General features: G+C 46.1%; 1 protein-coding gene across 2 annotated transcripts in view; it reads left to right on the top strand.

Moving 5' to 3' along the window:
* The first annotated feature begins 6,694 nt into the window (after window positions 1–6,694).
* dram1 (DNA-damage regulated autophagy modulator 1) overlaps window positions 6,695–22,768 on the top strand; it is a 32,785-nt gene continuing 16,711 nt past the window's right edge. Inside the window, exons 1-4 of one of the 2 annotated variants that reach the window (XM_043708749.2) lie at window positions 6,695–7,038; window positions 11,868–11,935; window positions 17,166–17,308; window positions 18,584–18,761. In XM_043708749.2, coding sequence (XP_043564684.2) covers window positions 6,908–7,038; window positions 11,868–11,935; window positions 17,166–17,308; window positions 18,584–18,761 — 520 coding nt within the window. In that variant the 5' untranslated portion in view covers window positions 6,695–6,907. The remainder of the gene's footprint in view (window positions 7,039–11,867; window positions 11,936–17,165; window positions 17,309–18,583; window positions 18,762–22,768) is intronic. The other variant, XM_043708750.2, reaches the window with a different exon arrangement.

Here is a 22,768-nt window from a genome sequence, read left to right as displayed (position 1 = left end):
ACTGGCATTCCGGAACTGCCCTGCATGGTCCGTGACCTTTGCCCTGGACATGGCAGATTGGGGGATCAGCGTCCCACTTTCTGGGCAAGGATCTTGAGGTCCTGCTCAATGGGGGTGTTGCAGAGGTCAGACCAGGGAAGGAGGACACCTCACCAGACCCCGGCAGTCTGGAATGAGGCTGCTACCTTGGGTCAGTGGTCTCAGCCACCTGAAGGAATGCCAGATGAAGGTCAACAAGCTTCTCTGCTTTGCTATCGTCTCTCGGCTTCACTCATTCTGCATTTGCACCTGCGTCTACGTCCCACTATGACTCATGCTGTACCACCCTTATTATTGAATGCAGCATCTTCCCTCGCTCCCTCTCACCTTCTCCAAACCCCTCACATGACTAACCTTTCCTGCTCTCCGCAATGCCTATTCACTCAGTTCCAAACATTTGAACAAGCAACAAGTTTAGGCCAATCAGCCCTTTCACCCTGTTCTGCCGTTTAATAATGAGATCACGGTTAATCTGATTTTAACCTCAACTCTACACTCCAGAATATCCCTCAATAATCTTTCATCCCCTTAATCATCAAGTATCTATCTCCTTCTGCCTTAAAGTTAGTTAAAGGCTGTACATCCCCTGCCTTTTGAGTGACCACCTTACCCCGACCTGCACCAGCACTAGCAGCTGGGCCAGCCACGTTTATCACACTCAGTACCAGCCTCCTTCACGATGGTTGTCTCATTCCAAATGATAATGACCCGCAGTAGTGCAGGAAGAGTTAAGATGGGTGGTGAGGTGCTCAGCATTTAGCTCCTCACTCCCTGTGAGGAGAAGATATTGACCTGGACTGTCCTGAGCAGCTCAGTGACAATCCCATGGACTGATATCAGACAGCATTCTTGAGTTCCAAGTAGGGACTGATACAAATGAGTGGTTTGCTAGACATTTTCAGTCGCGAGTCGACCAAATTTCTTTATATTCACACACAGGATGAGGGCATCGCTGTGAGGTCAACACTATTGTGCCACAGGCTCCTAGCAATGACTGAGGACCTCTGCCCATTCAGTTCATGCAGATGGACAGTGTTTGATGTGTCGGCTATGGTGAACGTTATAAATGTGATGTGCAGTGCCATAAAGTGCCTACCCCTTGACTGATGACTGCTGATAACAGTTTACAAACTGCCTGGCTGTCAGTCTGTGTCAAACGGAGACTGCAGTGCTGTGAGCCTTTAAACTCTGCTGTGGCTGGTCAAAGTGAAAAAAGACAAGGCTAGGGAGGGACGTTGTGAATCCGTGAGTTGGGTTCCTGTCCCTGACATACAGACTGGTCTTGCAGCAGCTTTGTAATGAGAGGTGCCAGTGAGTGAGTGCAGCCAATCTGTGCAGGAGCACACTGTCTGTGGTTTGGAGATGAGCCAGGAGGGTGCAGAGAGGGTTTTTTGTTTAATTCACTTGTGGGATGTAGACATTGCTGCCTGTTCCAAGTAGGGACTGATACAGCTAGACAATTTGCTAGACAATTTAAGTCACGAGTCGACCAAATTTCTTTATATTCACACACAGGATGAGGGCATCGCTGTGAGGCCAACATTTATTGTCCAGTGGATGGCTAAGAAGCTGTGGGTCTGGAATTTTCATTGAATCCCTACAGTGTGGAAACAGGCCCTTTGGCCCAACCAGTCCCCACCGACCCTCCGAAGAGTAACCCATCCAGACCCATTCCCCTATTACTATACATTTACCCCTGACAAATGCACCTTACCTACACATCCCTGAACATTATGGGCAATTTAGCATGGCCAATCCACCTAACCTGCATATCTTTGGACTTTGGGAAGAAACCCACACAGACACAGGGAGAACGTGCAAATTCCACACAAACAGTCATCCAAGGCTAGAATCAAATCCAGGTCCCTGGCGCTGTGAGGCAGCAATGCTAACCACTGAGCTGACAGACTAAAGGACAGCAGTTTCCTTCCCTAAAGGACATTACTGAACCAGATGGGTTTTATCGACAATCTCTTCATGGTCATCAGTAGATCCTTAATTCCAGATTTTTTTTATTGAATTCAAATTCCACCATCTGTCAAAGCAGGATTTGAACCTGGATCCTCAGAACATTATCTGGGTGTCTGGATTATTACCGTAGCGACAATGCCACTAGGCCATTGCCTCCCAAATGGCATGAGGCAAATGTCAATGTCCAGGGACATGGATTGCATGTGGTCACTGCCCACAGAGTGTGCCCTGAGATGTTGGCGCTGGATGTCCAGGTTGCAGGACTGAAGGAACAGGCCATGACCTGGAGTCACCAGGAAAATCCCAGACTTTCATATCAGGAATTCTTGGTGTCTCGATTTTATTCAGCAGAGATTGAGAGCTTGCACATAAATGAGGCAAGATGATACAGGAATGAGGCTGATAATTAGCGATAATCCTCGTTCATGGAACTCTCAATGCTCACTCGCAAGAATCTCACCTCGATGTTCAGGACTGGGTTACAAAATGTTGCCATTTTGGTCTCGGGAAGAAGAGAGGAGGACCTCATTCGACATCTCATCTGATTTCCCTCAAGTTCACACTAACACCACATCATTCAGGACCTGGGAAGATTCAACCCTAGGGGTCACAGTTTTGAAAGAAAGGGGTCAGACATTTAAAACAGAAATGAGGAAAATATTTTTCTCACAATCAAAGTCTTTGAAAATGCTCAACATTGGAGAGGGAAACAGAGTGAACATTTCCAAACAAATTAGGAGTGGGAGCAGGCCATTTGGCCCCTCAGACATGTTCTGCCCATTCAATGAGATCATGGCTGAACCAGTTGAGATCAGTGAAGCATTCTATTGGTCACAGATCATATATTTCATTTCTTTGTCTAATTAATCATATCTAAATTGCTCCATCTTAACCAACTTAATAAACTAACAGAATATTGCTTACAAATGCACATAGATTATTCAAGTGGGTAAGTCCCCAGGGCCCAATGGTATCGACCCCAGGTTATTGAGAGAGGCAAGAGAGGAGATTGCTGGGGCCTTGACCAAGATCTTTGTATCCTCACTAAACACTGGAGAAATGCTGGAGGAGTGGCAAGTTCCTCTGTTCAAGAAGGGAAATAGGGATAATCCAGGAAATTATAGACTGGTGAGTTTTACATCAATGGTTGGGAAGATATTGGAGAGAATACTTAGGGATAGGATTTACATGCATTTGGAAAAGCATGGCCTAATTCGGGACAGTCAGCGTGACTTTGCACAGGGGAGGTCATGTCTTACTAACTTGATTGAATTTTTCGAAGAGGTGACAAAGGTGATCGAAGACAGTAGAGCAGTGGATGTTGTCTACATGGAGTTAGTAAGGCTTTCGACAAAGGCAGTCACAGTAGGCTCATCCAAAAGAAAAAGATGCATGGGATTCACAATGACTTGGCCATGTGGATTCAGAGTTGATTTGCCCATAGAAGGCAGAGGGTAGTGGTGGAAGGGTGTTTTTCAGGCTGGAGGTCTGTGACCAGTGGTGTTCCACAGGGATCCGTACTGGGACCTCTGCTATTTGTGATATATATAAATGACTTGGATGAAGATGTGGATGGGTGGGTTAGTAAGCTTGCAGAGGATACAAAGATCGGTGGAGTTGTGGATAGTGTTGAAAGTTGTCAAAGGATACAGCGGGATATAGATCAGTTGCAGATATGGGCAGAGAAATGGCAGATGGAATTTAATTTGGGTAAGTGTGAGGTGTTGCACTTTGGGAGATCAAATGCTAAAGAAAAGTATACAACACATCAAGGCATGTGGGGCCAGGAATGATCACGGACGAGTTTTCCAAAGCCCCAAAGCCTAGGAACCCTCCAACCACAGGGATGAATGCAGATTTCTCCAGCTTCCTCATCTCCCCTCCCCCCACCTTATGTCAGTCCCAACCCTCGGACTCAGCACTGCCTTCTTGACATGCAATCTTCTTCCCGACCTCTCCACCACCACCCCCTCTCCGGCCTATCACCCTCACCTTAACCTCTTTCCACCTATCGCATTTCCAAGCCCCTTCCCCAAGTCCCTCCTCCCTACCTTTTATCTTAGCCTGCTTGGCACACCTTCCTCATTCCTGAAGAAGGGCTTATGCCCGAAACGTCGATTCTCCTGCTCCTTGGATGCTGCCTGACCTGCTGCGCTTTTCCAGCAACACATTTTTCAGCTCTGATCTCCAGCATCTGCAGTCCTCACTTTCCCCATGGAGTGTCCCTGGTAACAGATCAGCCTAGGGTGATCATCCATCATGCCCCTCCTCCCCAGCTCTGCTGTTTCTTCTTGTGGTACCTTCCAGTTGTGTTCAAAGTTTGCCGCCATCTTTGTTGCTTTGGTGTTGTTCAAAGGTTGTCCAGAGAAATGGGGTGTTGCAGGGGTCCAGGGTGGGGGGTTAGAACAGTGGGGAGCGTGTTCACTGAAAACCATGATTTTAAGGAAATTATTATGAAACCACTGATATGTTAGGTCAAAGTCTGGTGTTGACCCAAGAAAGACAAGAATTTGGATATTGTTCAAATCTTACTAAAGTAGCCTATGTCCAAATGCAACAAGACCTGGACAATATCCAGGCTTCAGCTGAAAAGTGCCAAGTAGCATTTGTGCCACACAAACGCCAGGCTATGGCCATCGCCAATAAGAGACAATCTAACCACCATCCCTTGACATTGAATGATGTTACCATCACTGGACCCCCTCCCCATTATCAACATCCTGGAAGTTCCCATTGACCAAAACCTCAACTGGACTCAGCATAAATATAGCAACTACAAAACCAGGTCAGAGGCTGTGCAACTAACTCACTTTCTGACTTCCAAAAACCTGTCTATCCTCTACAAAGCACAAGCCAGAGGTGTGATGGAATACTCCCCACTTGCCTGGATGGATGCAGCTCCAATAACACTCAAGAAGTTTGACACAATCCAGGACAAAGCAGCCGCTTGATTGGCACCACATCCACAAACGTCCACTCCCTCCAGCGCCAACACTCAGTAGCAGCAGTGTGTACCATCTACAAAATGCACTGCAGAAATTCACCAACGATCCTCAGACAGAACCTTCCAAACCTGAAACCACTTTCATTTAGCAGGATAAGGGCAGCCAGTACATGGGAACACCACCCCCTGCAAGTTCCACTCCAAGCCACTCACCATCCTGACTTGGAAACATATTGCCAATCCTGGAATTCTGTCCCTAAGGGCATTGTGGGTCTACCTACAGCACAAGGACTGTGGCGGTTCAAGAAGGCAGCTCACCATCACCTTCTCAAGGGGCAACTAGGGATGGGCAATAAACACTGGCCAGAAACTCCCATGTCCCATGAATGAATATTAAAACAACCTGAATGTCTATTTAGCTTTATTTATTGGATGAAAAAATATATATTCTTGTCCTACTACCTGGCAATAAGTTGGAATGTTTTACATTCTTATAGTGCCTTTCCTGACGTGAGAACTTTACAAAGGCCTTTGCAGCCAATGAGGTACATTTGAAATGTCATCACTGTTGCAATGTAGGAAACCAGGCACAGCAAGCTCCCACAAACTGCCACATCATAATCAGTTCAGCTGCTTCTTATTCACAGAATTATGGTGCAGTAGGAGGCCATTCAGCACTTTATGTCTGCACTGGCACTAATCTCCTGCCTTTCCTACTCTCCAACACAATCTCCCACTGTACTAGCAGAGACTAGGACCTGAGGGCACAGCCTCAGAGTGAAGGGACCACCCTTTAGAACTGAGATGAGGAGGAATTTCTTCAGCCAGAGGGTGGGGACTCTGCAGAGATAGATAGGGGCTTCTTGATTAGCAAGGGGGTCAAGGAAAACAGGGAGAAGGCAGGAGAATGGGGTTGAGAAACCTAGCAGCCATGATTGAATAGTGGAGTAGTCTCGATGGGCCGAATGGCCCAATCCTGCTCCTATATCTTTTGGTCCTTCCCTATGTTCCTGAACGTAATTTCTGTCCAAAAACCACCCAATGCCTCCCCCCTCTCCCCACCCCACCTTGACTGCCCCAGTTGAACCTGTCCCCACCACACTTCCAGGCAGACTAACTGGATACAGGAGCCATTCCTCCCCTCACCCTTGCTTCATTTGGGCATCCCTTTCAACCTCTGCCCCTTGATATGTGACTTCCTCCCTCCCCACTTTACAAAGTGCCTCCTTATGGGTTCTGTTCACTCTGAGAGCTGACTCTGAGGGAGCTGGATCAGTGTCAGGGACTCTCCATGTGTAAATAAAGGGGGGACTTGGTGACAGGATACCAGCCCCTGTGAAGTTATTTCAGGGTCCACCAGCTCACATATTACAACACATTCACCTGGTCTGGCATCTCTAATCTTAATTACTTAGTTCTTTGATTTTTGAAATTACATCCTGGCCCTTTTGTTTTCTTTGCCTGTTAGTATTTTCCCTATTTATGTTCAATCTGAAAGCAACCCATAACAAAAAAGAAAAAAATAATACAAAGTGCCTCCTGCTCCCCTTTCCAGAGAAACACCTCGGAACCTGTTTGGAGGGGGCTGTGCTGTCAGAGGGGCAGACTGGGATAGGGAAGGGGGTAATTTTATGGTGTTTTTGTGGGATGGAGGTTGGGGAGGGAGGCTGCATCTTAATCCCCACCCCCTCGGGCACAGATCCCACGCTTTTACCAGAAGTTCAGCAAAGGATTGAAATCGTTCATCACGTGATAAGCGAAAAGGGAAGTTGCTAAATCTCATTCTTTCCAGACATTTCAAGCTGACTCCATTGAGTTTGTGGTCATTTCAGGCCGGGGCAGTTTTTTTTTTAGTTCCCTGAACAGTGAGCACCATGAGATCCGGACGGAGCAGTCTATAACCTGGTGCTGACATTGAACAGTGCGGAGCTCCCAGTGTGAAGATCGGCGCAGATGTGGTGGTTTCAGATCGGGACTTGCTGCCTGCCTGTCGCCCTGGTCATCTGGTCCTGTGCTGCCTTTGTCATCTCGTTCCTGATCGCGGTACTGAGCCGGCATGTGCCTCCCCTAGTGCCCTTCATCAGGTCAGTGAGCAGCTCCCTCTCACGGGGAACACCCTGGGGATGGGGGCAACAAACCTCCCTCCGAACCCCCTCCAGCTCCCCGAAAGGAGGGGCACAAGTGGATGGTGGCGGGGCGGGGGGCAAGGATCTCATCTGGAAAGTGAAAGTGCTGCAGAAACTCAGCAGCCAGGCAAGCATCTTTGGAGAGGGAGAGGAACTGAGTAAACGTTTCAAGTTCAACAATCCTTCTTTAGAACTCTGCTTTCTCTCTCCACACCTGCGGAGTTTCTCCAGCAACTTCTGTTCGTTGTTCAAGTCGATCTGAATCAACTTGCTTCAACTCCCAGTTTCCCGGAGCCCAGTTTTATTCTCTCTCTCTCTCTCTCTCTCTGTCTGTCTGCACTGACTCCACCTCACAGCCCCGTCCAGCAGCCGATTGTCAAAGTTTCACTTTCCCAAACGACCCAGCCCCTCGTCTTCCCTTCCTCCTGCGGATTAACGCCTTCTTTGGAAATATTCTCCAGAGAAATCAACTCGAAAAGTTTCCACTTTTTAAACTTCAATTAAAATAAACTCCATCTGACCAGCCGCTTTGTGGAGCGGGTTTCCTGCTCACAGATTTTCCCCTTCCCTGATCACAAATAATCCTCTAACCTGAGGTTTCGTTTCCGAGTTGAAATTTATACGGGGTTTCAGACAAAGGTGTAACCTGGGTCATGCTGACTGACAGGACTTAGAGTGAGCCACGGACCCTTCAGAACTGAGATGAAGAGGTATTTCTTCAGCCAGAGGGTGGGGACTCTGTGGAACTCATTGCAGAGGGCTGTGGAGGCCAGGTCAGTGAGTGTCTTTGAGACAGAGATAGATAGGTTCATGATTAGTGAGGGGCCCAAGGGTTAAGGGGAGAAGGCAGGAGAATGGGGTTGAGAAACATATCAGCCATAATGGAAAGGCGGAGCACTCAATGGGCTGAATGGCCTGAGTCTAAGGTCTTATTGTGCAGCAACTTCTCTCATTCAATTAAAGAATCAAGCCTCTCCCCCTCAGGTGAATCTCCCCTCCCTCAGTTCTTTACCCAAAGGCAGATCTGACCCAGCACTCAGTGATCTCTAGCAGGGACAGGTCTGGGAGGAAATGAGGACTGCAGAACAATGTGGTGCTATAAACGCACAGCAGGTCAGGCAGCATCCGAGGGGTAGGAGAGTCAACATTTCGGGCATATGCCCTTCATCAGGAATGTGGGGGGGGGGGGGGGAGGGGGGGTGTCTGAGAGATAAATAAGAGGGTAAGGCTGGGGGGAATGTAGCTGGGAAGATGATAGGTGAATGCAGGTGGGGGGTGATGGTGATAGGTCAGACCAGAGGGTGGAGCGGAGAGGTGGGAAGGAAGATGGACAGAGGTCAGGTCTGACCCAGCACTGACCCTGACCTTGACCAGGGACAGGTCCTGAATCTGCCCCTAGAAGGAATGAGGATTGAATCCCATATTGATTCCAATTTGATTCAGACTGGCCAACTATCCCCCCTCCCCAGGAATGCAATGTGCTTTGACAATATGTAGCTTTATGTACATGTTGGCTGACCAGGTCTCCCTCCTGCTGTTACTGCTTGCTGCATTTGCTGGAAATGTTTGTAAGTTGATTCTCAACCTGTTTCTCCTCCTCACATCAAGTAAACCCAGAAAGGATATTCCTGATGACTGGGGAGTCCAGAACTGGGAGTCGCTGTCTAAGGCTATGGGGTTGGCCATTTAAGATAGAGATGAGGATAATGTCTTCAGCCAGAGAGTGGGGAGCCTGTAGAATTCTCTGCCACAAAAAGCAGATGAGATCAAATACACTGAATGTTTCCAAGAAGCTGTTAGAATCATAGAGTCATAGAGATGTACAGCATGGAAACAGACCCTTCGGTCCAATTTGTCCATGCCAACCAGACATCCCAACCCAATCAAGTCCCACCTGCTGGCTAGGGTTAAAGGGATCAAAGAGTTTGGTGAGAAAGCAGAAACAGGGGCACTGAGTTAGATGATATTGAATGGTGGGGCAGATTCGAAAGGCCGAATGGCCTACTCCAGTTCCTGTTTTCTATGAACATACTCTCCTTCCTGGAATGGGACTCAAGCCTAGAGATCCTGGCTCTCAGGCAGCAGCCCCACCCACTGGGCCACAAAACTCCCACCTAAACCATCCCACTGTCACTGTTCCAACAAGGGCATAATAGTTTCACATTTCTCCTTTCCTTGCATCAACAGTGTTTGGAGATGAGGGTTATCTGGTCAGTTGAAATGGCTGTTTCTCTATACCACAGCAGCATTTGATGTAAAGGGAGACTAAAACCCTTCAGTCAGGGCTTCATAAAGTGGGGGTCAGACTCAAAGTGGGGCCAGGAGTTGAAGTTGTGGGGGTGTTGTGTTTTGAGTCAACAATGGCTCTTTAACAACCTTCTTTCTCCCAGCTGAATAGGATTACTCTTCTCCTATCACCACCTGTGGGGGGTTCATGACTGTTCACAAATCTCCCAGCGAGGGTCACAATGGGAGACAGTTGGTGGAAGCACTGGCTTAATGCTAATATCAGTGGCTGAGGAATCCAGAAACCGCGTTAATTCTCTGGTGAAATGAGTTCAAACCCCCCCACAGCAGCCACTGGAGTTTAAATTCAATTAAAAACAAATCTGGAGTTGAAAATTAATCAGCAGTGGTGACCGTAGATTAGTATAAAAATGAGTACAGTTCCCCAATTGACCTTTCATATTCTTACTTGGTCTGGTCCATATCTGCCTCTTGGGTGGATACATTAGGAACATTAACACCTTTAATGGTATAACAAGTGACTCAAGGAGCATAATCAGACAAAACATTGACTCAGGCAGAGGGTATTAGGACAGAATTTAATCTGATTAAAGCTTTTCATTTTGAGGAAGTGACACTTCAAATGTTGAAATATAGACATCACATTGCAGTGAATTTCCAGAAAATCTGTGCCACATCTTCACATGAGATAGTGTGATTAAAACCAAAACTGATGGGCTTTCAAAGTTCGACTTGTTTTTACTGAAGTAGGGCCAGACTGACCCAAATCTGTCGTTGAGTGGAATTTTTGAGACCGTGTGTTGGAGGCTGCGGTTTGTTCTCAACCCATTATCAGAAACCCCAATGCAACAGTGACCTGATTCAGGAGACACTAGACTCATGAAGGGAGCAGGAGGGGGAAGGCAGTAGTTTGTTTGGAGGAATGACCCCACAGTATGGGTCGCACATCATAGGTGCTAGTTCGTGCTAACAAGTGCAAAGTAAGAAATCAATGGTATGTTGAGACAGTGGATGGTGTGGAAATACATAAAGATTAAATGAAAAGGTATTGGGAGTCAAGGCAGACATTGTCATTGAAAAAGTGATGACAGTTCTTTAATCAGTGCAATCCCACGGTACAGCCCAGCTGTGGCTCAGAATCCTCCACATTAATCCTCTCCAGTTGCCTTCAGTAAGTTCCTATTCTAATTGATTTCACCAACCTCTTAGACATTATGTTCCAGATCTTCACAATAATCCATTTGAAGAAATGTCTCCTCATTCTCCCCATTTTCCCAATTATTTGGAATCTATGAATTTGACAGATATAGAACATTGTGTGAGAATGTTAATAAACTTGTGCAGTTTAACAGGAAGAATAGAAAAGCAGCATATTATTGAAATGGGGAGATACTGTAGCACTGTGATGTACAGAGGGATCTGGTAATCTGCCTGATGGGTTGATCCTCATGGTTCACTGTGCTGATCCATGTGTGGGTTCCCCAAGACACACAGAAGTGATCTCCATTTGTGTCCAGTTCTATGACAGGCTCTGCCCTGCATGGATTTGTCAAATGACTGTGTGTTCTACAGCCAACAGTTCTAAATGAGTGTTCCACATACACTCAGTAAGACCATAAAACAACTGCATATTGAGAGCAATGGCATGTCTGTGTCCAGTTTGGATCCTGCAGCTTATTTATCAACATACCACCCAAAAAAACCATTGACATCTGTATTCTGTCACCATATCATGGCTATCTGCACAACTGGTCTCTGAAATTATGTTCATCAAACTTGTGAACTTACCAACTCCTGCAGTTGAGCTCAGTTTCGATGACACCATCATTGGGACACCCGCACCAATTAACCCCACCGCCCCGTGGCTTAACATTTCAACTCCCCCTCCCACTCTGCCAAGGACATGCAGGTCCTGGGCCTCCTCCATCGCCACTCCCTTACCACCCAATGCCTGGAGGAAGAAAGCCTCATCTTCCACCTCTGAATCCTCCAACCCCATGGCATCAATATGGACTTCACCAATTTCCTCATTTCCCCTCACCCCACCTTCCTGATGAAGGGCTTTTGCCGAAACATTGATTTTCCTGCTTCTCTGATGCTGCCTGACCTGCTGTGCTTTTCCAGCACCTCAATCTTGACCTTGATCTCCAGCATCTGCAGTCCTCACTTATGCATAATGTAGACATTGGAATTACTACGTTCCCACACACTACAAATCATATTGGCCACCATGTGAATAGGGCCCTAGCCCTGTGCTCACTGAGGTATAGCTCGTCAAAGCAATCCTGCCTGATGACAGATAGCTGATTAAATCATCACACATTGTACATTGTGAGTTAGTGAACCTTCTCTGACTGCTGCCAATACAATTACATCCTTATGGCTGATCATCCAACTCAGTCACCTGTTTCTGTTTAAGATGTAAATGGGATTAGAATAATTTGATGTTTGTTGGTTATCGTATTTATGGTGGGCTGAAGGGCTCGTTTCTGTGACTCTATACAGTTGCTTCATAATCATTTTTAAATATTTTCTTGCAGTGATACTGGGACCCAGCCTCCAGAAAGATGCATATTTGGGTTAATGATCAACTTCTCTGCTTTTTTGGGTAAGTACAAGATTGTCACTTTGTTTTTCCAGCATGATCTGATTTCGAATTGTACTGCCCAGCTAAATGTGGGTCTTGTGTTGGATTCCCTCCGTTTTCTGTAAATGTATAGTGTTTGCAATGTGGGAAAGATGTTTACAATTAAACTGCACATCTATAACAGGAAAATCCACAGGGTTTGCTATAAAGACAACCACCCAGTCTGCAAACACAACAGAGAGAAATGGGGGACTGTAACCACAGCTTCTGTAACCCACAGTAAACAGAGTCTCGAGCAGAAAAACCAGCTGCCTTCGTACACACAATCTTCCTCCTTTGTCATCTCCCTCCCTCTACTTTCTTTTATCCCTTGTGTGTTTCTGTAACTATCCGTTAAATATATCCATGTTCCGGGTTGAATTCCCGCCTCAGGTGACTCTCTGTATGGAGTTTGCACGTTCTCCCTGTGTCTGCGTGGGTTTCCTCCGGGTGCTCCGGTTTCCTCCCACAATCCAAAAATGTGCAGGTTAGGTGAATTGGCCATGCTAAGTTGCCCGTAGTGTTAGGTGAAGGGGTAAATATAGGGGAATGGGTCTGGGTGGGTTGCGCTTCGGCGGGTCGGTGTGGACTTGTTGGCCAAAGGGCCTGTTTCCACACTGTAATCTAATCTAATCTAATAGTGGGTGGCATGGTGGCACAGTGACACAGTGGTTAGCACTGCTACCTCTCAGTGCCAGAGAACTGGGTTCAATTCCCACCTCAGGCAACTGACTGTGTGGAGTTTGCATGTTCTCCCCGTGTCTGCGTGGGTTTGCTCCGGTTTCCTCCCACAGTCCAAAGATGTGCAGGTCAGGTGAATTGCCCATAGTGTTAGGTGTAGGGGTGTGGGTGGGTTGCAGGTCGGTGTGGACTTGTTGGGCCGAAGGGCCTGTTTCCACACTGTAAGTAATCTAATCTAATCTAATCCATTTACTGGGAAGCAAAAATAAAGAGTTGAATCTTACCAAATTTTGGAAAAGTTTTCATTGAGTTTGATGGAGCTTTCTCTCCCATGTGCTCTGTGAGCTTTCCTACACTACTGTCTCAAACTCACTTGATGTATCCTGCCCCATGGTGCCTATCACCTGATACTCTGATTCTCCCACTCTCTGTAGCCTCAACTACTTGTCAGTGTGAGGGTACACTGGCATTCCTGAAGCCAATGCCAACTTTAACCCCCAGCCGTGTACCCAGTCAAGTATTGACAGTCTGGATGTTGTGACAGAGCAACGGCAAACCAATGCTGCTCATGGCACAGAGGCGATATGGCTGACACATCCTTGCACATATAGCTGCACATTCCCACAACGATGGCTGTTTAAGTGGCAGATCGCACCATTCAGTGGGCCTTAGCTACATCCCAACTTGCTCACCTCTCTCTCAGTCAGAGCTACACTTCCCTGAATGTAGCCCAGCATCTCATCAGAGCTGAGTTTAGAGTCATCACTTACAGGGAAACTTTCAAAAGATTAACTTGTTCTTACAAACATGAAAAGAAACAGGAATCAATAAGAAGCTCCTTTTGCCTCAGCAGTGTTACAGAATTGAAACCGTGGTGCTGGAAAAGCACAGCCAGCCAGGCAGCATCTGAGGAGCAGGAGAGCCGCCACATTCCTGATGAAGAGCTTATGCCTGAAAGGTCAACTCTCCTGCTCCTTGGATGCTGCCTGATCTACTGTGCTTTTCCAGCAACACACTCTCGATTCTGACTCTCCAGCATTTGCAGTCCTCACTCTCTCATAGTGTTACAGTCAGTGATTGGTCATTGCACACCGCTGTCATCTGCTGGAACTGGGTGCTAGTCAGGTCTGGCCTGGCTTGTAGTGCCCACCATTGCTGCACTCGGTCATGGAGAGGGTGCTGTCCTCCTGCTCAATGTTCTCCTCCTCCTTCTCAGAAGACTGCTGCCACTCTCCCAGTTCCTCAACATCCATCACATTCCCTCTTTTCTTGCTGCATTGGTGTAGGGCACAGCAAAGGGAGGAGAATGTGGCACACTCCGTCTGGATTGTGTTGTGTGTCCCCTCGCATCCCCTCCCAACCAGACCGGCCTAAACAGGGGAACCTCACTTTCAGGCTGTCTACCACCTGCTGCACCTCGGCCCTGCTGGAGGAATGGGCAGCAGAGTATCTACCATCGGCCTCTGTCAGGAATCTGTGTAACAGAGCTATCAGCCATGGTTACAAATGACAGCCCTTGTCCCCCTGTAACCAGCCTTGTCAGGTATCTGGTCCCTGAAATGCAGCAGGAACATGGGTTTGTAAAACAGTGAACTGTGGATGCTGGAAATTTGAAACAAAAACAGAAATTGTTGGAGAAAATCAGTCTGGCAGCATCTGTGGAGAGAGAAATAGAGTTATCAGAATGCATTCTCCAGGATGTAGGGATCATGGATGCTCCTGGGTACCTGGTGCAGATTTCTAAGCAGCAGCATTGATGATCAGAGATGACTTGCACATTGATAGAATATTTTCCTTGTGATCTGGCCCTCTCAGTGTGTTATGTGTACAGTCTATAGTGCCCTGCACCCAGGACTATGCTTCTGCATTTATTCCACAGACTGCAGTACCCACTGCATCTTGGGGAAATGATGTGGTCTGGCACTGATGACTTTGGTATCAGCCTTGGTGCATTTGTAGTTGGATGCCTAAGAGATCCCACATTGCTTCTCCAATGGCTTCCTGGAATGAACCAGTCACATGAAAGTTCAACCTGGCTGTCACCTGATGGCCAGTCTCGGATCTGAACCCGGAAGCTGGCATCGTTGAGTCACAGTGTCCTGGAATATTCCCAGCCTTCAAAGTATCACAGTAACACCTCCTGCTATGGCTGGGTCTGTCCTTCACATTTGTCACAGCCCTGTGTAGGGAGCAGAAGTCACATAACAGGACCTGAGTAATGAGAGCAGTCAGCATTCACACCCCTCACAAATGAAAGTTCAATGTAATCCCCCAGACTGTAATGACATTCTGTCAAGGAGGGTCATGTATAAGCTCCTCGTTATTCTGAAGAATGTATCACTGGCCATGAGGCAAATAAGTGGCAGCAGAGTGTAAGTGCCACTTGAGCACTGATCCCTTCTCCTCCCAGCTCTATCTCACCCACCAAAGGCTCAATTGTATATAAGGGAGTCTTGCATTAGACTCACAGTTCAGGTGGAGAGGGGATCAGCTCCCCATGAGTGCTGTGTGTATTTTGATCCACAGGTGCCTCTTTGAAGGTGGCCTGTGATAACTTCAACGAGAGTTTTTTTTAATATTTAGATTCCCTACAGTGTGGAAACAGGCCCTTCGGCCCAACAAGTCCACACCAACCCTCTGAAGAGTAACTCACCCAGACCCATTCCCCTGTGTTTACCCTTGAGGTACCTACCCTACACATCCCTGAACACTTTTGGCAATTTAGTCAAAAGTGAGGACTGCAGATGCTGGAGATTAGAGTCGAGAGTGTGGTGCTAGAAAAGCACAGCTGGTCAGGCAGCATTCGAGGAGCAGGAGAATCTTCTGTGTGGTGTGCTTTTCCAGCACCACACTCTCGACTATGAGCAATTTAGTGTGGCCAATTCACATGACCTACACATCTTTGGATTGTGGAAGGAAGCCCACACAGGCATGGGGAGAATGTGTAACTCCACACGGTCAGTCACCCAAGGCTGGAATCAAACCTGGGTCCCTGGCGCTGTGAAGCAGCAGTGCTAACCACTGAGCCACTGTGCCACCCACCATGTCTTTCTGAAATTTGCAAGGTCCAAAAACATAGACAAGGTCACTTAGAACCAGCATTCACACCCCACGCCCTGGTGTATGGCATCCTTTTCACATGATGGCATTGCCAATGTACTAAGCTTGCCCTCTGTATTGCTTAATTGATGCAAACTGCCCATTGAAAGGACTCTCATTGCACAGAGGTGAGGTCCATATTTTTGGCCATCAGCAGAACATTACCTGGGTCTTGGGATTAATTGTTTAGATCAGAGCAGTGCTGGAAAAGCTCAGCAGGTCAGGCAGCATCTGAGGAGCAGGAAAATCGACGTTTCGGGCAGATTGGGATTAATAGAATGCGACAGTGACATAATGATAGACCATTCACACCCAGAATCTGCTGGTCCGGTTTAAAATTGAAACAAACATCTCGTATCTTTTTGTTAGCAATAGCCACATTCTTTATGACCCCAATTTCCCTCTTTCTCTGTCCGTCTTTATCTGCCTCAGGCCCACCCCGACTAACCCCTTTGCTGAGGTCTAATTATTCCCCATCCTGTATCGCTGCTTCAGATAGGAGAGGGGCAGCTTTCCCAGGGGGCTTTGCGACTTTGGAACTCGCTGGCTCACAAGGCACTGGAGGCGAGATTATTGAATATTTTTACGACTGATCGAGATAGATAAATTCTTGATCGGCAGGGAATTGAGGATTATTGGCAATAGGTGGAAATGTGAAATGTGGAGCAGAAACAGATCAGCCATGACCTTAGTCATAGAGATGTACAGCATGGAAACAGACCCTTCGGTCTAACCCGTCCATGCCGACCAGATATCCCAACCCAATCTAGTCCCATATCCCTCCAACCCCTTCCTATTCATACACCCATCCAAATGCCTCTTAAATGTTGCAATTGTACCAGCCTCCACCACTTCTACTGGCAGCTCATTCCATACACGTACCACTTTGACTTTTTTGAACAGTAGGGCAGACTTGATGGGCTGAATGCCCTGCTCCTGCTCCTCATTTGTGTGAACTCAGATCCTTAAAGTGGCCTTCAGTCCCCAAGTTGCTGGACCACAGATTCAAGATTAGAGTGGTGATGGAAAAGCACAGCAGGTCAGGCAGCAGGAGAATTGACGTTTTGGGCAAAAGCCCTTCATCAGGAATAGAGGCAGGGAGCCTTGGGGGTGGAGAGATAAATGAGAGGAAGGTGGGGCTGGGGAGAAGATAGATAAGAGTGCAATAGGTGGATGGAGATGGGGGTGAAGGTGATAGTCGGAGAGAAGGGAGGACAGACTGATGTACTTGAAATCCTGAGCAAGTGCATATTTTGGCGCCAAAATCTCAATTCCCTGTGGTCGTAATTCTTAACTGAAGCATTTCCGTCCAGCGCCCCGTGCTATGAAATATGTGTTTCTGTCTCTTTCTCTCTAAATCTGAAAATCATCCGACTTATCACCACAGTGTCTGCTCATCAGCTGATTAGTGTTTCTTGCATCATTTCCTCAGGTTTGGTGGTTATGTACATTCGATACAAGCTGTTAAAGACCTTGAACGAGAGGACTCAAATCATCAATCTCAGGCTAAACACTGCTGCACTAATATGTGGTGCACTTGGCTGCCTTGGAATGTGCATTGTTGCAAATTTTCAGGTATGTTATAGTCTGCAACATCAGGGTCCGTGGTTGTGTCAGTACCTAATGCAGGGAGGACATTGGGTAGAAGGTCAACTTCTGCCCTCATTCCCAGCGCCAACTCTTCTTGCATCAAGAAAGGAAGGAGGAGCAACAGCAAGGGAGGAAGGAATAAAGGAGAGAAATGTGCAGCCAATTTGTGCATATCAAACTCACTGTGATAGTTGCCAGATGATCTGTTCCAGAGATGATGGTTTAGGGATAAATATTGAAAAGAATATCCTGGGAGAACTTCCGTGCTGTTTTACAAAGTCCAAGTCCACCTGAGAATGCAGGTAGGATTTAATGTCTCACCTCAAAGAAAGGAGAGTGACACAGTGGTTAGCATTACTGCCTCACAGCGCTAGGAACCTGGGTTCGATTCCACCATTGGGCAACTGTCTGTGTGAAGTTTGCATGTTTTCCCTGTGTCTGTGTGGGTTTCCTCCCACAGCCTGAAGATGTGCAGGTTAGGTGGATTGGCCATGGGAAATGCAGGGTCAGAGGGGAAGATGTTCTTGGTGGTGGGGTCTAGTTAGAGTTGGCAGAAGTGTTTAAGGATAATGTGTTGGATGCAGAGACTGGTGGATGGTACGTGAGGACAAGGGGGACTCTGTCTTTATTGTGTTTGGGGGGTTGCTCTGGGTGTGCCGGTTTCCTCCCACAATCCAAAGATATGCAGATTGGGTGAATTGGCCATTGTTCAGGGATATGTAGGTTTGATGCATTAGTCAGGGGTAAACATAGACCAATAGGTTTGGGGAATGGGTCTGGGTGGGTTACTGTTCGGAGGGTTGGTGTGGACTTGTTGGGCCAAAGGGCCTGTTTCCACACTGTAGGGATTATATGATCTATGATCTAATAGAATCTTGTAGCACAGATAGAGGCCATTTGACCCATTGTTGCTGTGCTAACTCTTTATAAGAGCTAACTAATTATCCAAATCATCATTTCTCTTTCTGTAACCCCGCATGTTTTTCTTTATCAAGTATTGTTCCAATTCCCTTTTGACCATTCCTGTTGAATCTGCTTCCACTGCCCTTTCAGACAGCACCATCCAAATTACAACCATTCACTGTGTAAAAAAAAACAATCCTCCTCAGCTCACCTTTGGCTCTTTTGTCCATTGCCTTGGGGTTTGTACCATCAAGTTACCAAATCACCTTATCATTCTGATCAAATAATCTGGTTTCATCAATTCAGAACTTTCAATTTCTCGTCAACTCACTTTTTAATCTTTTGTCTTGTGTTTAGGAAACGGCGTTGAGAATCGTTCATGACATTGGGGCGCTGCTGGCGTTTGTCATGGGGACCGTGTACCTTATTCTGCAGAGTTACATTTCCTTCAAAATGATGCCTTGCCATCACACCTTTTTGGTTTGTGGCTTTAGGATAATGCTGTCCACAGTTTCTGCTGTAGCCACCGTCCCGAGTATCCTTTCTGTGGAGTGGGAGTGGGGGGGGGGGGTCATCATATTGAACTGGTCTTATCAGTGGCATTGAAATACAATGGGAGCCATTCCAATTTTGTGCATTGGTGTAAGAAGAGTAAACATGAATTTAGAGTCAGATTTTCGTGGATGCATGCAACATATGATGCTTTTGGAAAAGATATAAATAAGAAATTCCAACAATCCCTGACTGTTTTTCCCGTGTAACTCAGCATGATGTGGAGGTGCCGGTGTTGAACTGGGGTGGACAAGGTCAGAAATCACACAACACCAGGTTATAGCCCAACAGGTTTATTTTTAATCATAGTCACTTCGAAAGCTTGTGATTTCAAACAAATCTGTTGCATTATAACCTGGTGTCCTATTACTCAGCAATTTTCAATTATTGATTACAATCCCCTTTTACAAGTCACTGTCGAATCTGATTCCACAGTAGCAAGTTGCAAACCGTGGCTATGTTTAAAACTTCTTCTCTGGATTGTTTGTCAGTTATCCCAAACCTGTATTTTTGTTACTGACTCTCCCTCCAATGAAACAGTTCTCATTATTTACTATTCTTTGACTGGTTCTATTAAATCTGACCTGTCTGGTCATTAACAGTCAGGAGACATGCCAACTCTGCCAGCATGTCTAATATTGCTTCTACCCTATCACATAAAGTCATAATGACCTGCAGATTGTGCATATTGTTGAGTCTTGTTGCATTAACTTACAGATACTTACTGGGAAATACTTGCAGATTTTTTAACTGGTTTAACTCTTACTTTTCCTCTTTATTCATGTGAGTGTTACAGATAGGGCTAGCATTTATTGCCCATCCCTAATTACCTTTGACCATATTGTTGAGGGTCTGGAGTTACATATAGGTCAGACCAAGTGAAGATGACAGTTTCCTTCCCTAAAGGTCATTAGTAAACTCTGTTTATTTTGTAATATGCAATGAGTGCTCCAAGATCACCATCACTGAGACTGGATTCATATTCCTGATTTATTAATTGAATTTAAGTTCCATGGTGGCATTTGAACCAAAATCCCAGAGATCCTCCTGGGCCTCCAAATCATTAGTTCAGTGACATTATTACTCCACAGTCATCTCCCAGCAGATTTGTGATATTCATTACAGACGTTACACTAAAGGCAACAAGAATCTCAGATTGTACTGAGAATGGGAAGCTAGTCACAAGAAAGATTAGTATATTTATTCTGAAGTTTGCTGACGGTTAGATTTGGTGTGGCTGTTTGCATCTTGTCCATCTCCTTTGTCTTTCTACTCTTTGGTGTTGGTCAGAGTTCAACTTGCTTATTATTTCCTCTTTGTTATCCACCAATCATGTTGCACAGATGCGTTTTTTTCATAGAATTACAACAGTGTGAAAGCAGGCCATTCAGTCTATCAAGTCCACACCAACCCTCTGAAGAGGATCCCACCCAGATGCATACCCCTCCTCCACTCTATCCCTGTAACTCCACATTTCCCAAGGCTAATCCACCTAGTCTGCACGCCCCTGAACACTATGGGTAATTTAGCCAATTCATCTTAACCTGCACAGCTTTGGACTGTGGGAGGAAACCGGAGCACCTGGAGGAAATCCACGCAGATACAGGGAGAATATGCAAACTCCACACAGATAGTCGCCTGAAGGTGGAATTGAAATTGGGTCCCTGAAGCTGCGAGGCAGCAGTGCTAACCACTGAGACACCCTGCTCTCAACACAGGTAGCATTTTCCAACCAACCAACGTGACTCTCAGATTCCATTCCATCCCCTGGGCTCTTGCAATCACTGAATAGAAAGGAATGGTAGTTATCTTTTCCCAAGGATGGGGGATTTAAAGACCAGGGTGAGAAGAGAGAGATTTTAAAAAGACATAAGAGGCAAATTTGTTTTTACAAAGAGCGTAGCTCACACGTGGAATGAACTTCCTGAGGAAGTGATAGATATAGGTACAGTTACAACATTTAAAAGACAGTTAGATAAGGACATGAATAGGAAAGACTTGGAGGTATGTGGGTCAGGAGGTGGGACTAGTTTAGTTTAGGATTATGTTCGGCATGGACTGGTTGGACTGAAGGATCTGTTTCCTTGCTGTATGACTCTGTGACTGAGATTTGACAACATTGCTGTGTGGTCTGGTGTCACATTTAGACTAGACTGGATAAGGGCAACTGTGATCCTGCCCTAAATGATATTTGTGAATCTCATGATTCAGCTACAGTCAAAGTAATTACATGGGCATCATTAGGGAGTTTACATGGGCATCATTAGGGAGTTTACATGGGCATCGTTAGAGAGCTTACATGGGCATCATTTAGGGAGTTTACATGGGCATCATTAGAGAGTTTACATGGGCATCATTAGGGAGTTTACATGGGCATCATTAGAGAGTTTACATGGGCATCATTAGGGCTAGTTTATGGCCTTTAATTCCAGATTTTTAATTGAATAAAAATTTCACCGTCCGTCATAGTCGGATTCGAATCTATGCCCCCAAGATGCAGGGACACAGAACCTAGATTACAGGCATAGTGATATTATCACTCAACCCTGCAGTGGCTGTACAGGTCAATGGTTAAGCCACTGTTGGACTATTGCGTGCAATTCTGGTCTCCTTCCTATCAGAAAGATATTGTGAAACTTGAAAGGGTTCAGAAAAGATTTACAAGGATGTTGCCAGTGTTCGACGTTATGAGCTATAGGGAGAGGCTGAACAGGCTGGGGCTGTTTTCCTTGGAGCGTCGGAGGCTGAGGGGTGACCTCATAGAGGTTTACAAAATTATGAGGGGCATGGATAGGATAAATAGGCGAAGTCTTTTCCCTGGGGTTGGGGAGTCCAGAACTAGAGGGCATAGGTTTAGGGTGAGAGGAGGAAGATATAAAAGAGATCTAAGGGGCAACTTTTTCATGCAGAGGGTGGTATGTATATGGAATGAGCTGCCAGAGGAAGTGGTGGAGGCTGGTACAATTACAACATTTAAAAAGCATCTGGATGGGTATATGAATAGGAAGGTTTTGGAGGGATATGGGCCAGGTGCTGGCAGGTGGGACTAGATTGGGTTGGGATATCTGGTCGGCATGGACGGGTTGGACCGAAGGGTCTTTTCCATGCTGTACATCTTTATGACTCTAGCTTTGGTTTGGGAATTTACTCAGTGGGTGGCAGAGTGGCTCAGTGGCTAGCACTGCTGCCTCACAGTGTTAGGGTCCTAGGTTTGATCCCACCTATGGGTGACTGTGTGGAGTTTGCATGTTATCCCTGAATCTGTATGGGTTTCCTCCCACAGTCCAAAGATGTGCAGGTTAGGTGGATTGGCCATGAAAATGCAGGATTGGGATTGGATCAGGGTAGAATGTGCTTCAGAGGGTCGGTGCTGACTTAATGGGCTGAATGGCCTGCTTCCACACTGCAGGGATTCTATGATTCACTGGAAACATTGCAAACACCAGGGGCCACATTCTGAGGGTATGAACTCCAGGGAGCAGCATCCTAGGAGACTTATTGGTGAAGATGAATAATTTTTTTTGTAGAAACCAACAGCAGATTCCTGGATTACTTTGGAATATACAGAACAGCAGAAAAACAATGATTAATCTCAGGAAGATAACTGATTAATGGAAATCTACAAATCCACTCCTTGAGTACTACACATTCTGGAGTCAGAGTTTTCTGAACCTTTTGTGCTCTCATAAGTATTGAGAACTGTCTCTGACTTACTTTCACATTAAGTGGAAACACCCCGTGCTATGTGACCAATAATATTTAGCAAAATGTCTTTGAAATACCACAGTCAAAGCTGATGATTCACAATCATTTCCTGTGGGTGAAATGAGACAGTCCAGAGCTTGTCAAAGGATTCAGTTTTCAAACTGAAAGGGAGTGTGTTGCTGTACTGTTAATCATTTAAAGCAGTAAAGTGACAACTCACTAACTTTACGCCAAATAAAAATATTATCAGGGAATGTTCTAGAAGCTAAGAACTGTGGAGGAGGA

The sequence above is a fragment of the Chiloscyllium plagiosum genome, unplaced genomic scaffold, assembly GCF_037043375.1.
Source record: "Chiloscyllium plagiosum isolate Xiang-an unplaced genomic scaffold, Cpla_swu_hap1 HiC_scaffold_19, whole genome shotgun sequence".
Classification (NCBI taxonomy): Eukaryota; Metazoa; Chordata; class Chondrichthyes; order Orectolobiformes; family Hemiscylliidae; genus Chiloscyllium; species Chiloscyllium plagiosum.
The sequence above is the reverse complement of the archived record's forward strand: the minus strand, read 5'-3'. Positions and strand labels throughout refer to the sequence as shown.